Raw genomic sequence first — 17,710 nt, 5'->3', positions numbered from 1 at the left:
TGCAAAACAAAACATATTTGCATTTATAATAGTTACTTAGAATGTGAAAAACTAGCATAAAATTGGTCCCTTTAAAAATACCTACAGATTTTGGTTTATTAGAACACAAAAGCTAATCGTTCTCCTAAAGTATAATTTGCTGAATTTACCACTGAATTATTTCTTTTCCTAACACTCAGATAAATCCATCTGTGGTAGCCAGCCTCTGAGATAGTTCCAATGATCCTTGTTTCCTGATGCTCACCCCCTTTATTAGTCACCTTCCTTGAATCAGGACTGGCCTATGAGACTAGCAGAGTACTGTGGAAGGACAAGCGTGTGACATCTAAGGCTAGGTCATAAAAGATTGTCACTTCCACATGGTCTCTTGGATCATTCACTCTAAGGGGAGCTAGCCACTATATCATGAGACCACTGAAGCAACCTTATAGAGAGGCCCATGTGGACAGGTACTGAGACTTCTTGTCAGTATCTAGCACCAACTTTCCAAACACTGTTCAATAATCATTTTAGTGTAAGAAATAGTTCTTTATAAAGTTCTAGAAAACAAAGAAAGGCCATTGTATGATTGTAATTTACTATATTCGACTGATTCAAAGACAATCCATCAAAGTAATTTGTTCACAATAGCCCTAAGGGAAGAAGTGACCAATAGGGTTCCTAATACAACACTAGCACCTTATAGAATAAGTAAAAGGGTGATGGCAGGTTATCAGTCTTACAGAATTCTGTAAGGAATGACACCCAAATAAGTACTGTACAAATACAGAATACTTTCTAAATTATTTTGACTATTAATCTTAATGACAGGTTTTTGTATGAGAAAGACCAATCTTTCAAAAAACTAGAGAGAGAAATGTATTTTAGAACAAACTGTAGAGTTGCATCCTCCAAGGCCAGCAGTTCTATTTTTGAAGACAGAAAATTCAAAAGAAAATGGTTAGTCTTAGATAATATAATAGAATCCCATTATGAAATGGTATTGAGTACAAGGAAAACACTTATGCCACAAGATGACTCCTTGCTACATGCTGTGATATCAGTTAAAAGGACAGACTTTGGAATCAGACAAACCTGAATATAAATCCAAAGCTCCTCCACTTTCTAGCTGCATGACTTTAGAGTTTGAAATAGGATTTTCAAACCATAAAAATATTATCCACATACTAGTTACCTAGATTCTCTGAACCTCAGATTCTTCCTAGGTCCTCTGGAACTCCCACTCCACATTCTCCATATCCTCAGCTTCTTTACTGAATTTTATATTTACTTCCTGGTCTTAACAAAAATATTTATTTTTCCTGGAAAACTCTTGCTCCTTAAAAAACTCTTAAATGGAAAAAACTGCTAACTCTCCCACATCCAATGTATTGATGGTTGAGAGCCTTCTTCTCCACCCCAAATCTACATCATTACTTTTCCACTCTCTCACAAAAGTATCTGTGCTACCTAGCTATACCACCTTGTAACCCTCCTCATGGCATGTATCATATATCAACCTCTGGTCACTTTAGAATCTTTTCCTCTCAATCCCAAACTCTGCCATCATCTGGGTTACTTCAACACTCATGTAGACAACCCATTCAAAATCCTACCCTCTCAGTGTCTTAGGCTTTTATCTTCAGTGGCTTTATCCCTCACATGATCTCAGTCACCTACTCTCTCACCTTAGACATTATCATTATCCAGAACTGCTCCTCTTTTCAAATCAACGATTCCGACATATCATTCTCTGAACACAACCTCCTATCCTTTTAGCTTGTTTGCTCAAGGTACCAATGAGGTCAAAGAACAAAATTACTATAATTAATCTCCTTATTTTTTCCCAAACCATCTTCCCCTTCATTTTTCTCACGTACCTTTAATGAATTTAATACCACGACCTATCTTTTCAACCACTCTCTTACCAATATTCTAAACTCCTCTTCCCCTTTAGCCTTTTATCATACTATCTTGCAAATCTGCAATTCTAGATGAATCTAACTATCTATTGTTTTTTATAATTGCAGCCGGGTGGTGGAATACTACTGGAAAAAGTACAACTGTTAGGTAGATGAGTTATATTAAAATTCAAAGTCATCATTAGCAAGACTGAAGAAACAAAATCAATATACAAAAATCAACTGTATTTCTATATACTTTCAATGGACAATCTGAAATTCCATTTAAAATAACATCAAAAAGAATAAAGTACTTATGAGTAAATTTAACAAAATAAGTATAAGACTTGTCCACAGAAAACCACAAAACATCTTTGAAAGAAATTAAAGAAAACCTAAATAAATGGAAAGATATCCCAGTTCATAGATTGGGAGATTTAATGATATTAAGATAGCAATAGTCATCAGGTTACCTACAGATTCAATACAATCCTTATCAAAATCCCAGCTGGCTTCTCTGCAGAAATTGACCAGCTTATCCTAAAATTCATATGAAAATGCAAATAAATCAGAATAGCAAAAAAATCTTGAAAAGAAGGAACAAAGTTGGAGGACTCACACTTCCTGATGTAAAACTTTACTATCAATACAAAGCTACAGCAGTCAAGAAAATGTAGGTTATGCCATTGTGAAAAATATCCTTATGCCAGGCATAAGGACAGACATACAGATCAATAGAATAGAATTGAGAGCATGGAAAAAAACCTTTGTGTGGTATAATAGAAAATATATGTTTGGTTTTTGTTCCCAGTTCCTGGCACAGAGCTCCTGAAACCTTTGGAATTCCCTGCTTGACAGAAGTGATAGAAGCATCTTTTGTTATTCAGAATAAGCCCCTTTCAATCATACCTGAGTTTATGCTAATGAGGTGACTCTTGTCACCTAGACAGTTTCAGGATGGGGACCATCACCAGAAAGAACTAAACTTGATTAGAGGGTTGAGATTTTCAGCTCCACTCCCAACATCCAAGGAGGGGAGAAAGGCTGGAGATTGAGTTCAATCACCAATAGCCAATGATTTAATCAATCACGCTTATGTAATGAAACCTCCATGAATAAAAAATTCCTAAATGACAGGGGGTTCGGAGAGCTTCTAGATTGGTAACACATCAAGGTGCTGAGAGAGTGACACACTCAGAGAGGGTATGGAAGCTCTGCACACTCTTCCTCTCCATACCTTGCCTTATGCATCTCCTCCATTTGGCTGTTCCTAAGTTGTATCCTTTATAATGAACTGGTAAACATAAGTAAAGCATTTTTCTAATTCTGTGAGTAATTCTAGCAAATTATTACACCCAATATGGGGTAGTGGGAACTCCCAAATTTGTAGTCTGCAAGGCAGAAATGTCAGTAGCCTGGCACCCTATTTGTGGCTGCCATTTCAAGTAGGGCAAAGGACTGAACCCTTAACCCATGTGGTCTGATGCTAACTCCAGGAGTTAGTATGAAAACTGAATTGAACTGTTGGACACCCATTGGTGTTGATGAATCAGATAATTGGATGGTGTATGAAAACCCCCAGACCTTCCATTTATGGTTGATTGATTGTCAGTGAGGGTGCCATGACATTCCATGGGGAAAGAATAGTTTTTGGTTTTGTTTTTTAACAACTGGATATATATGTGCAAAAGAATGAAATTGGACTCCTACCTTGCACCATATTGAAAAGTTAACTCACAATGGATCATAGATCTAAATTTAAGAGCTAAATTTATTAAACTCTTAGAAGAAAATGTGGGAGTAAGTCTTAGCAAACTTGGATTAGGCAATGGTTTCTTAGATAGGACACCAAAAGTCCAATCAACATAGGACACCAAAAGTCCAGTCAAAAATTAGAAAAATTGGACTTAACTTCATTAAAATTAAAAACTTTTGGGCTGCTAAGGATACGAACAAAAAAGTGAAAAACAACACACAGAATATGAGAAATTATTTGTAAATCATATAACTGATGAGGGATTTTTATCCAGAATAAAGAACACTTACAACTCAACAATAAAAAGACAACGCAATTAAAAATACAGGCAAAGGATCTGAATAGACATTACTCCAAAGAAGATATAAAAATAACCAATAATCACATGAAAAGTTGCCCAACATCTTTAGTCAGCAGGAATATGCAAATCAAAACCACAATGGTACACGTCTCACCCACTAGTATGGCTATAATAAAAAAGACAGACAACAAGTGCTGGCAAGGACCTGGAGAAATCGGATTCCTCATATATTGCTAGTGGGACTGTTCAGTGGTATAGTTACTTTGTAAAACAATTTGGCAGTTTCTCAAAAAGATAAATATCGAGTTACCATATGACCCAGCAATTCCACTTCTAAGTATAAATCCAAAAGAATTAAAATACATTTGACCCTTGAACAACATAGGTTTAAACTGCACCAGATCACTTATACTTGGAATTTTTTTCTTCAGTAAATACTACCATGGTACTACACGATCTGAGGTTGGCTGAATCCACTGATGCAGAACTGTGGATAGAGAGGGCCAACTATAAAGTTATACTTCATTTTCTGACTTCCCAGAAGGTCAACACACTCCTAACCTCTGTGTTGTTCAAGAGTCAAATGCATATATTCACACAAAAACGTATACGTGAGTGTTCATAGCAACATTATTCATAATAGCCAAAAAGTGGAAACAACTCAAATGTCCATCAATTGACAGATCATTAAACAAAATGTGATATACCCATTCAATGAAATATTATTTGGCCATAAAAAAAGAATAAAATACTGATACATGACATAACACGGATGAACCTTGAAAATGTTATGCTAAGTGAAAGAAGCCAGACACAAAAGGTCAGATATTATATGACTCCACTAATATGAAACGTCTAGAATAGGTAAACCCACAGAAACAGAAAACTATTAGTGGTTGTCAGGGGCTAGATGGGGGAAGGAGGAATGGGGAGGGACTGTTAATGAGTATAGAGTTTCTTTTGGGGCAGCAAAAACATTTTAAAATTGGAGAGTAGTGACGGTTGCACAACTCCGTGACTACACTAAAAACCATGAACTGTACACTTCAAAATAATGAATTTTATGATATGTGAATTACATGTTAATAAAATTTATTTTTAAATTCATAGACATCAACCTCAACTGGGCCCTTTACAGTGTCCAAAAATCCTACCATTATTCTAATTAGTTGCTTTCCCATTCTCCGCAATTTCTTCCACTCTTCTCATACTTGCTCAATAATCCCACTTTTCCCCTCAAACTCCACAGATGACTTTGCCTCTTATGTCACAGAGAAAACAAAAACTGTCAACCAGATCTCTTCTGAATCCTTAACCCATACATCCAATTGTCTTTTGGACAATTTGTAAGTACCCAAAATCAACATGTCGAAATCTGTACTCACCAAGTTCCCCTATTCTTCCTTTACAGTTTTCTGTATCATGAAAGAACACTATCATCCTTCATCATTCTGGCTCAAGCCAGAAACCTAGGAGTCAGGTCTCGTATCCAAACGTCATTTAAGTCCTGTGGGAATTCTATCTCCTAAAAAACTTTGAACTTTTTCATTCCTGTTATCTCAGTCCTAGGTCAGGCTACCATCTTCTCTCACCTACACTAATAAAATAGCCTAAGTGACCCTTCACAATGTATTCTAGCTCTCTTCTAATTTATCATACTGGGGCCAAAATGGACATTAAATAAAAAAGAAAATCTAATTTTACTCCTCTGCTTAAAACCCAGGACCTTAGAACAACGGTTCTCAAACTTTAGTGTGCATAACGATCATCTAGAAAATTTGTTAAAAATTTGGATTCCTGGGTCCCATCCCCACCTTTATCCAGACTGTGATTCAATACATCTAAGGTAGAAAGCAGGAATCCAAATTTTTAACAAGCACTCCAGGTAATTCTGATGCAGAGAGTTCATGGGCCACAGTTTAATAAGTACTGCCTAAAGGTACAAAGTGTTTCATGACCTACAAGACTCTGAATGACTTGGCCCCTCCACACCTTATCTCTTAGCATTCTCTCTTACTTAAACTAAAGAAAAATTTCTAAGAATAAGCCAAGCTCTGCGTTACCTTAGTACTTTTGCACATACTATTCCTTCTGCCCGGCACACTCTCCTTCTTTATTTGCATTCAGCTTGATTCTATTCTTCCTTAATGTTAAGCTTAAATACCATTTCCTCAGGAAAGTCTTCCCTGATTGTGCAGAGCAGATTAGGACCTCATATTAACAACAGTTCTCAAATGGTGGTCAAGATTCAGAGAATTCATATGATCAAAACAATTTCCATAATACTTTTTTCCATAATTTTAATTTATAATATGGTTAAATATCAATAGATATAAACCAAATAAGCAAAAGCTCTATGGGAATCCTCAGTAATTTTTAAGGGTAAAAGGGTCCTGTAAACAAAGTTTGAGAACCTCTGCTCTAACCATATATCTCATCAAAATAATTGTGGTGCAAAAAGTATTCAATCAATTATTTTTATTTACTATCTGCCTTTCCCTCAATAAACTGTAAGTTCTCTGAAGGCAAGAACCTATGGCTAGAATCCCACAGTTAACAGTGTCTAGTACATAGTAGACTCTGTTTGGTTTTTTCTTTGTTTGCTTTTTAATATTTATTTATTTATTTTGGTTGCACCGGCTCTCAATTGGGACATGCAGGATCTTTATTTACAGTGTGAGGGATCTTTTAGTTGTGGTGTGCGGACTTCTTAGTTGCAGCATGTGAACTCTTAGTTGCGGCATGTGTGCGGGATCTAGTTCCCCAACCAGGAATCGAACCCCAGCCCCCTGCATTGGGAGCACGGAGTCTTACCCACTGGACCACCAGGGAAGTCCCTGGTAGACTCTATTTGTTGTTGATATTTTCTCATTCAGATTCTACCATACTTCATACGTCTGGACATACACATAAATATTCAACTTTATCATTGAATATTATTTATTTCATTTAATTAATTACCTCTTGCAGAAGGCTGACGTGCTCTCTCCTTTATCTTGTGCAAAATTAATTAACTTCGTATCATCCGGAACATTTTTCTCAAGTGCTATCTCAGTGCCAGTGTGATTTTTCCATTTCTGAGAAGAACCATATGTCAGTTTGCCAGCAACATGTAAGTCATTGTTACCTGCCCCTCCAAAATTTAGATCATCTTCTTCATATTCATTAGAAGGGAAGGCAAATTGGAATCTTTGTGTTTGTGAAATATAATTTGTGTCTTCATTAGTGATCTTCAAATTTGATGGTAACATTTTTGACCTCTTTCTCTGACCTACAAAAATGGAATATTTTAATTACTACATGTTCTCCTGGAAAACAAATCTTCAAAATGATAGAAAAATTTAATAAAATTTTTCAAAACAACTTACTAGGTAAATATGAATATAACAAGATAATCTGTAATACTATATGTGATTTTGAAATACAGGTAGTTGTTACTCTTATGGTATATCATAACACTACAGGATACTCAGAAATTAGTTAAGAATTAATGAAATTAAATTTGAAATTTATATTAAACCTACATTATAAAATAGGTTTAATTTATGACCCAAAGAAATAACTATAATTATAATGTTTAAGTATTTATCTACTACAAATGATATAATTATATAAGTAATTATGAAGATTTAAAAAATTATATAAATAATTTATACACAAAAATACAGCAACCAATCATATAAAATGTTACTGAATAGATTCAGTATTAAAATACATGACACAATGCTTTTAAATTTGTAATCTTGCTTCTAAAATCAAGATAAAGGAATGTTTTCATCAAGGTGACAGAATTTTAAAGGTGTCTTTACAGAGACTTTATAAGCATCTTTGAAAGGTATGGAAGGAGTCTGGAGGTCTCATTAGGGCTTAAATTTTTTTTTTTTTTTTTTTTTTGCGGTACACGGGCCTCTCACTGTTGTGGCCTCTCCCATTGCGGAGCACAGGCTCCGGACGCACAGGCTCAGCGGCCATGGCTCACGGGCCTAGCCACTCCATGGCATGTGGGATCTTCCTGGACTGGGGCACAAACCCGTGTCCCCTGCATCGTCAGGCAGACTCTCAACCACTGTGCCACCAGGGAAGCCCATGGCTTAAATTTGCTTTATCATTTAGGTGTACATACTATACTACTACAAATACGTATTATATATGGGTGTTCTAATATAACATATAAGAGAATTATCATATTCTATATATGTAATAATTCTACATATTATTTGGTACATACAAGAGCATATAATATGTATTTTCATATATAAAATATACAAAAATTATGAAGCTTAATAATAAAATGTACATGCATGAACCTACCACTCAATTTAATAATCAGGTTTACCAACAATATCACATTAGACCACAAATACTGTTTGAGTGTGCTGGTTTTCTAGCTCTGTAAAGATGGTAACAAACTATATATAATCTGCATCTTGTTTTTTTCACTCAATATATTTCATGAATCTGGTTCCCTAAATGAGAGGATCCTACCTTTAGTAAAGGGTAAGGCAAAAACTAAATAGCACTGACAATTTTAATGGTAAGAGGAAACAAATTCACAGAACAATATAACAGGTGTGTGTGATAGTATATTTTATGCATATAATATACATATGTGTGTATATGTAAGTATGGAGAGGGAAAATGTTTCAGATTTTAAGATTTGCTAAGCACTATTTTGAATGGGTCTCTAACTTTCATTTTATTCCATTAAAATAAAAGAATTAATATTTCAATATTAGACTTTTTTACATTGACATGAGCTGAATGGGTTTGGCTTCCCAAAAAATATGGGACAACTTACCTAACAGTTTATGACTTTCCATTTCTTCCTCTAATGCTTGAGTCTCTGGAATTTCTGAAATCAATGAAGCAGGTGGCAGAAACCAATCCAAAGATTTTTCATTGTCTGGATGGCTATATAAAATATAAAAGTATGAATATATGTCAATAAAGATATAACATCAGAAACTATGTATTTATTGAGAAGCATACAGCAGAAGCAAGAAGAACTACAATCTTGCAGCCTGTGGAACAAAAACCACATTCACAGAAAGACAGACAAGATGAAAAGGCAGAGGGCTATGTACCAGATGAAGGAACAATATAAAACTCCAGAAAAACAACTAAATGGAGATAGGCAACCTTCCAGAAAAAGAATTCAGAATAATGATAGTGAAGATGATCCAGGACCTCAGAAAAACAATGGAGGTAAAGATCGAGAAGATACAAGAAATATTTAACAAAGACCTAGAAGAATTAAAAAACAAACAAACAGAGATGAACGATACAATAACTGAAATAAAAATACACTAGAAGGAATCAATAGCAGAATAACTGAGGCAGAACAGATAAGTGACCTGGAAGACAGAATGGTGGAATTCACTTCTGCAGAACAGAATAAAGAAAAATGAATGAAAAGAAATGAAGACAGCCTAAGAGACCTCTGAGACAACATTAAACGCAACAACATTCGCATTATAGGGGTCCCAGAAGGAGAAGAGAGAGAGAACGGACCTGAGAAAATATCTGAAGTGATTAGAGTCGAAAACTTCCCTAACATGGAAAAGAAAATAGCCACCCAAGTCCATGAAACGCAGTGAGTCCCATACAGGAGAAACCCAAGGAGAAACATGCCAAGACACATAGTAATCAAATTGGCAAAAATTAAAGACAAAGAAAAATTATTGAAAGTAGCAAGGGAAAAACGACAAATAACATACAAGGGAACTCCCATAAGGTTAACAGCTGATTTCCCAGCAGAAACTCTACAAGCCAGAAGGGAGTGGCATGACATATTTAAAGTGATGAAAGGGAAGAACCTAAAACCAAGATTACTCTACCTGGCAAGAATCTCATTCAGATTCGATGGAGAAATCAAAAGCTTTACATACAAGCAAAAGCTAAGCGAATTCACCACCACCAAACCAGCTCTACAACAAATGATAAAGGAAATTCTCTAAGTGGGAAACATGAGAAGAAAAGGACCTACGAAAACAAACCCAAAACAATTAAGAAAATGGTAATAGGAACATACATATCAATAATTACCTTAAACGTGAATGGATTAAATGCTCCATCCAAAAATCACAGGCTCGCTGAATAGACACAAAAACAAGACCCATATATATGCTGTCTACAAGTGACCCACTTCAGACCTAGTGACACATACAGACTGAAAGTGAGGGGATGGAAAAAGATATTCCATGCAAATGGACATCAAAAGAAACCTGGAGTAGCAATACTCATATCAGATAAAACAGACTTTAAAATAAAGAATGTTCCAAGAGACAAGGAAGGACACCTCGATACCAAAACCAGACAAAGATACTACAAAAAAAGAAAATTACAGACCAATATCACCAATGAATATAGATGCAAAAATCCTCAACAAAATCCAACAACACGTTAAAAGGATCACACAACACAATCAAGTGGGATTTATCCCAGGGACGCAAGGATTCTTCAATATACACAAATCAATCAATGTGATACACCATATTAACAAACTGAAGAAGAAAAACCATATGATCATCTCGATAGATGCAGAAAAAGCTTTTCACAAAATTCAACACCCATTTATGATAAAAACTCTCCAGAAAATGGGCATAGAGGGAACCCACCTCAACATAATAAAGGCCATACACGACAAACCCACAGCAAACATCATTCTCAATGGTGAAAAACTGAAAGCATTTCCTCTAAGATCAGGAACAAGACAAGGATGTCCACTCTCACCACAATTATTCAACATAGTTTTGGAAGTCCTAGCCATGGCAATCAGAGAAGAAAAAGAAATAAAAGGAATCCAAATTGGAAAAGAAGAAGTAAAGCTGTCACTGTTTGCAGATGACATGATACTATACATAGAGAATCCTAAAGATTTCACCAGAAAACTACTAGAGCTAGTCAATGAATTTGGTAAAGTTGCAGGATACAAAATTAATGCACAGAAATCTCTTGCATTCCTGTACACTAATGATGAAAAATTTGAAAGAGAAATTAAGGAAACATTCCCAATTACCATTGCAACAAAAAGAATAAACTACCTAGGAATAAACCTAACTAGGGAGACGAAAGACCTGTATGCAGAAAATTATAAGTCACTGATGAAAGAAATTAAAGATGATACAAACAGATGGAGAGATATACCATGTTCTTGGATTGGAAGAATCAATATTGTGAAAATGACTATACTACCCAAAGCAATCTACAGATTCAATGCAATCCTTATCAAATTACCAATGGCATTTTTACAGAACTAGAACAAAAAATCTTAAACTTTGTATGGAGACACAAAAGACCCTGAATAGCCAAAGCAGTCTTGAGGGAAAAAAACGGAGCTGGAGGAATCAGACTCCCTGACTTCAGACTATACTACAAAGCTACAGTAATCAAGACTATATGGTACTGGCACAAAAACAGAAATATATATCATTGGAAGAGGATAGCCCAGAGATAAACCCATATACTTATAGTCAACTAATCTGTGACAAAGTAGGCAAGGATATAAAATGGAGAAAAGACAGTCTCTTCAATAAGTGGTGCTGGGAAAACTGGACAGGTACATGTAAAAGAATGAAATTAGTACACTCCCTAACACCATTCACAAAAATAAACTCAAAATGGATTAGAGACCTAAATGTAAGACTGGACACTACAAAACTCTTAGAGGAAAACACAGGAAGAACACTGACATAAATCACAGCAAGATCTTTTGTGATCTACCTCCTAGAGTAATGGAAATAAAAACAAAAATAAACAAATGGGACCTAATGAAACTTAAATGCTTTTGCACAGAAAAGGAAACCATAAACAAGACGAAAAGACAACCCTCAGAATGGGAGAAAATATTTGCAAACGAATCAACGGACAAAGGATTAATCTCCAAAATATATAAACAGCTCCTGCAGCTCAATATTAAGAAAACAAACAACCCAATCCAAAAATGGGCAGAAGACCTAAATAGACATATCTCCAAGGAAGACATACAGATGGCCAAGAAACACATGAAAAGCTGCTCAACATCACTAATTATTAGAGAAATGCAAATCAAAACTACAATGAGGTATTACCTCACAGCAGTTAGAATGGGCTTCATCAGAAAATCTACAAACAACGAATGGTGGAGAGGGTGTGGAGAAAAGGGAACCCTCTTGCACTGTTGGCAGGAATGTAAATTGATACAGCCACTAAGGAGAACAGTACGGAGGTTTCTTAAAAAACTAAAAATAAAATTACCATATGACCCAGCAATCCCACTACCGGGCATACACCCAGAGAAAACCATAATTCAAAAAAACACATGCACCCCAATGTTCATTGCAGCACTATTTACAATAGCCAGGTCATGGAAGCAATCTAAAAACCCATCAACAGATGAATGGATAAAGAAGTTGTGATCCATATATACAATGGAATATTACTCAGCCATAAAAAGGAATGAAACTGGGTCATTTGTAGAGACGTGGATGAATCTAGAGACTGTGTACAGAGTGAAGTAAGTCAGAAAGAGAAAAACAAATATTGTATATTAACGCATATATATGGAACCTAGAAAAATGGTACAGGTGAACCGGTTTGCAGGGCAGAAATTGAGACACAGATGTAGAGAACAAACGTATGGACACCAAGGCGGGAAAGCGGCGGGGGGATGGGGGTGGTGGTGTGATGAACTGGGAGATTGGGATTGACATGTATACACTGATGTGTATAAAATGGATGACTAATAAGAACCTGCTGTATAAAAAAGTAAATAAAATTCAAAAAAAAAGATTTACACAGCCTATGAACAAATAAATGTAATCATGGGCTACCTTAAATGTTTTGTAATACCTCTCCATATGTGTTTTTTAAAATGTGAATTTTCAGAGCCATAAAAAATAAAATAAAATAATTTTATTTAAGAAAAAACAAAGAAACTATGTATTTATTAATGAAACATTACTCAATTATAGACTCTTAAACTTAATATACTACCTTTCTGCGGTGACTTTGACTTATCCCTATATAGCAGCATTCTTTTTTTCCTTGTGTGTCATGTGATTAATGACAATGCTATGTGAGATATTCTACCTAAATAATGGCTATAACTCCATTTTCTTTTCTCCAATTCAAATGCTTGTGACAGGAATCTTAAATCTGCTCCAATATAAAAAAGAAAGTAGTAAATCATTCTGAAACTTTAGCATCTTAACGAATACAAGTAACAAATTACTGACGATACACCTGACATCTAATCATGGGTCACAAGTGTGTAAATGACACCAGTATTGGTATTCTAGAGTACTCCTAAAACATTATTACGAATTAATGTCTTAACCCAAATATTCTTGGTCCAGAACCATCTATAACCATGGAAAATCCAAGAAAACAGTTGAAACTGACAATCACTTTGTAAACCTACAGTAATTGATGAGATTTTTGTCACCCTGTTTGCATTGTTAATTACCGTTCCTTATCTTTCAGCTGCAATCCTATTAATATATAATGTTTTAATGTTTCCTTTCCAACCAAAGTTGGCTTGTCCTTCATTAGAAGAAAAAGATAAGCATTAGGTAACAAAATAAAGTTGAGAAGAATACCACATAAACTGTCTAAGCCAAGTCCCAAGGATTTTATGATTTTTTCTTCTCTCTTTATTTAGAATTTTGAACTCCCAGAAGTGAGAGGCCCAGTCTTTCAATTTTCTGCCTCTCACAGCACCTCAAACATAGCTACCACAGCTCTATTTTCTAAATCAAAAATCTGCAACACATCACCTGACAATGTCTGACAGTTGTCTGACAATACACCAAAGCAACTGAAATTTAGGACTATGTCACAGAGTCCCCAAGATCACCACCAGGGTCAATGATTCCCTAGGACGACTTACAGGACTCAGCATATAGTCCTACTCATGACTGTGGGGTGAAGTCCAGGGGAAACCAGGCACAAGCTTCCAAAGGTCCTCTCCCACTAGAGTAACACAAGATGTGCTTAATTCCCCCCAAAACAAGTTGTGACAACACACGTGAAATGTCGCCAACAAGGGAAGTCATTAGAGACTTAATGCCCAGGGTTTTTATTGAGGGCTACTCATGTAGGCATCCCTCTCTGGCATATACCTAAATTCCAGATTCCCAGAAGAGCAGATGTTCATTATAAACCACTTTCTTTTTTTTTTTTTTTTTGGGTTTGGTACCCGGGCCTCTCACTGTTGTGGCCTCTCCCGTTGCAGAGCACAGGCTCCGGATGCGCAGGCTCAGCGGCCATGGCTCACGGGCCTAGCCGCTCCGCGGCATGTGGGACCTTCCCAGACTGGAGCATGAACCCATGTCCGCTGCATCGGCAGACAGACTCTCAACCACCGCGCCACCAGGGAAGCCCTAAATCACATTATTTTTATAAACAGTTTTTACACAGTGAGCCAATTTATAAGTTAACGATAGGAAGCTTCCTAAAATCCAAGTTCTCAGACTCCAGACAGAGGCCAACCTTACAAGTAGGCCTTTTCAAAGATAGTGGTTTGGGCCTGGTATATTAACTCTTTTCTGCACAGAGACTATTCCTGAAAATCCAAGAAAGACGTTAACAAGATACAAAAAGCACACATCTAGCTCTCTATTCAGCCTCCCCATAAAATCAAATCTTCCTTGATATCCGTATTTTCCAGAGGTGTCATCATTCTCCCCATCACCCAGAATCCAAACCATAGTACAGTCTTTTACCCACTATATCCATGTCTCTTATTGCATCTTCCTTATAAAGCTTCTTAAATACATCGCTTCCTTGTATTTCCATTAGCACTACCCTAATCAAGGCTCTAAGCAACTTATGTCTGATTGAGAACAACAGTATTTTAATTGACCTCACTGCCTCTGGGCTTTCTCTCTATATTTCATATACTCCTATCACATTAATTTGGAATTGTTTTCATGTTATTCCATTCAAAAATCCTTCAGTGGTTTCTAAATAACACAAAACTACCTAGAGGCCTTAGGTCATGTTACAGTTTCAATTCTCCTACATGTCCTTTATAGTACAGACCAAAGTGAACTACTTGTATACCAAACAGATAACACATTCTGTCCGTCCTTATCTTTGTTCAAAACTATTTTCTTTATTTGGCTTGCCCCTATACCCGACACTACCCCTATATCCAACTATAGAAGTTCAACTGTTTTTTTTTTCATTCATTAATCAATTCAGCAATTATTTACTGAGTACTATGTGCCAGGCATTGTTTTAGGCAGCAGAGCATATGCTCATTCAAAATCCATTTCTGATCTTACATTCACAAAATCAGGGAACTAGATCCCACATGTATGCCGCAACTAAGAGTCCGTATACCACAGCCAATGAGCCCACGTGCTGCAACTAAGGAGCCTGCCTGCCGCAACTAAGACCCGGTGCAACCAAATAAATAAATAAATATTTTTTAAAAAAAAAGAATTATCCAGTCCTTCAAAGCCTGAAGTCTCCCCCAACTACCATAAAGCCTGACCTAAACAGTCTGGCCCAAGTCTCTCTCCAAATCCGAAATTTCTTTGCGTGAATATATGCTTATAATTTGCTTTGCACTTTTTTTTTGTATTGTTAGAAGAGCAACCATATGTTCCAAATTTGCCCAGGTCAGTCTTGATTAACACTTGTTACTTCATTTGAATGCACTCTTTCACTCTCAAAAGTGTCCCAGTCTGAATTACATGGTCACATTATTTATGAATGACCTTTCTATATGTGTATTTAACCTCAAATAGGCTTTAAGTTTTTTAAAGTAAAAGTCTGTTTCATTCTTTTTATATCCCTTTCAGCATTCAGTCAATATTTGAATTAATATTTGAATGAATGGAAGAATAAATGAAGCAGTAAATAATTTACTCAATGCTTCATTAAAAAGGGTAATACAATAGAACAAATACATAGAAAACTTAGAATTAAAGTGATTCACATGTGAAAATCCATAAAAGCCAGTATTTAACAGACTCCCTATTCCCCATTCATATTTCCTTTGGTACCACATCTTTATTTCCACCCCTACTTCCTGCCTGCACTGAATCTGCCTATCACACCTGGCCTTTGGCACACTGCCCTTTCTGTTTTCAAAAGGTGCCATCATCACTCCTTGTCCTGAGCTACTCTTTGACCATTACTTTCAGTCTTTACTTTAGCCAAAAATAATTTGAACAAACCAGAAATGCAAATGAATGAAAACCAAACAAACAAGAATCTACTCTGTTTTTAAAATTGTAACATGTAACATGTTAAACTTCAGTTACTCCTTTATATCTGAATTCCATGTTTACCAAGCATATACCTGAAATGCCATTCTGTTGTTCTCTCATTTTTTATTTATAAATTTACCAGAGAGAAAACTAAAATGCCTTAAAAATCAAAAACCCTTAAGCAATATACTGTTATCATTCTTTAAAGCAGACTTACTTTTCAGCTTCATCTGTTTTTTCAAAAAACAAATTATCCAAGGAAAACAAGGAGTCATTTGATTTCAGCATTGTTAAAAACTGGACTTTGTCACAAATCTAAAAAATACCCAAAAAAAAAGTAGTTTATATTCTATTTACAAAGATGTAGAAACAAAATTTCTGGATCCATAAACTATAATCATTAATTTCCCAAAATAACCACAGATAGCCTTTCAGCAACATCTTTTGTAACTTCCTCCAAAGTGCTAAAATATTCAAATACATTATTCTCTGTTCTCCACTCATTCATACATATTCACATATGTACCCCTCTCTTCATTCTGAACCAATGCTTAAGAGTGTTTTCTTCCATTCTCCACCTGACAAATTCCTACCCATTCTTAATGGCACAGGTCAAATGCCATTTCTTCTTCAAAGTTTTCTCTGAATTACCCAAAAGCAGAATTAATGGCTCCTTCCGGGCTCCTAAAATATTTTGTTCATACCATTATTTTTGAGTTAGGATAGTGCATTTTATTGTGAATGTGTGTGTTTCTAACAATGTACTGTGTACATATGCAGGGATTTCCTTCAAAATCAAAGGATAGAGTAGATTTGCTTCAAAATAAAGAGAGAAATGTTGAGGGTTATTGATGAAACAAGATTGGCAATGAGTTGATAACTGCTAAAGCTACGTAATAGGTACGTGGAGTTCCTCAATGTTTATTTTTATATATGTTTGAATTTATCAAAATAAACAAATTTACTAGTTTAACATATATATGTATGTTTACATTATATTACCTAACATATATATAAATGTTTACATTCCTTTTTAAAAAGATAATTTTTACATCCAAAGATGTTATCTAAATGTAAAGGATAAAAACATTCAGCACTGGCTACCTGGGAATATAGCAAAAATCTAGGGCTGAGCAAAGCCTCAAATTTAACAGGAGAGAGTAGAATTATTTCTATAGATACATACTTTGTAATTCTTCCCCCTGCACATCAACACTACAACTCAACTTTTTTCTAATTGATGAAACATGATATAAGATTCTATATGACAAAACATGAAATCAGACGCACATACCAAAAAATATAAAATCACATTTCTATTTATTCTGTGATGGTTAATACATTGCAAAGCTTTCCTTAGGATGGAAACTAAAATCTGACACTATATGAGCGCCATCTCGTGGAGAAATCCATATTACCAAGTCAGAGCAGTGTGTGTGTATGTATGTTTGTATGTATGTATGTACCTATTGATTGATTGATTGATTGCTGCACCAGGGAAGTCCAGTCCCTTAAATTTTGAGTCCTCCCTGATGTGATAGTGAAACACACATGGAAGTATGTGGGGGAAAGA

At 35.6% G+C, this 17,710-nt stretch overlaps 1 protein-coding gene across 2 annotated transcripts in view; it reads right to left on the bottom strand.

The window, feature by feature from the left end:
* Positions 1-16,447, bottom strand: part of HFM1 (helicase for meiosis 1) — a 128,951-nt gene extending 112,504 nt beyond the window's left edge. For both annotated transcript variants that reach the window (XR_007478961.1, XM_033432488.2), the window contains exons 1-3: positions 16,355-16,447; positions 8,736-8,848; positions 6,899-7,208 (exon numbers count right to left, since the gene is read on the bottom strand). Coding sequence is in view for 1 of the 2 variants with exons in the window: in XM_033432488.2 (XP_033288379.2) it covers positions 6,899-7,208; positions 8,736-8,848; positions 16,355-16,425 (494 nt within the window). In the remaining variant the exon portion in view is untranslated. The remainder of the gene's footprint in view (positions 1-6,898; positions 7,209-8,735; positions 8,849-16,354) is intronic.
* Positions 16,448-17,710: the final 1,263 nt, after the last annotated feature.

The sequence above is a fragment of the Orcinus orca genome, chromosome 1 (genome assembly GCF_937001465.1).
Source record: "Orcinus orca chromosome 1, mOrcOrc1.1, whole genome shotgun sequence".
Lineage (NCBI taxonomy): Eukaryota > Metazoa > Chordata > Mammalia > Artiodactyla > Delphinidae > Orcinus > Orcinus orca.
This window is presented reverse-complemented; position numbering and strand designations above follow the sequence as displayed.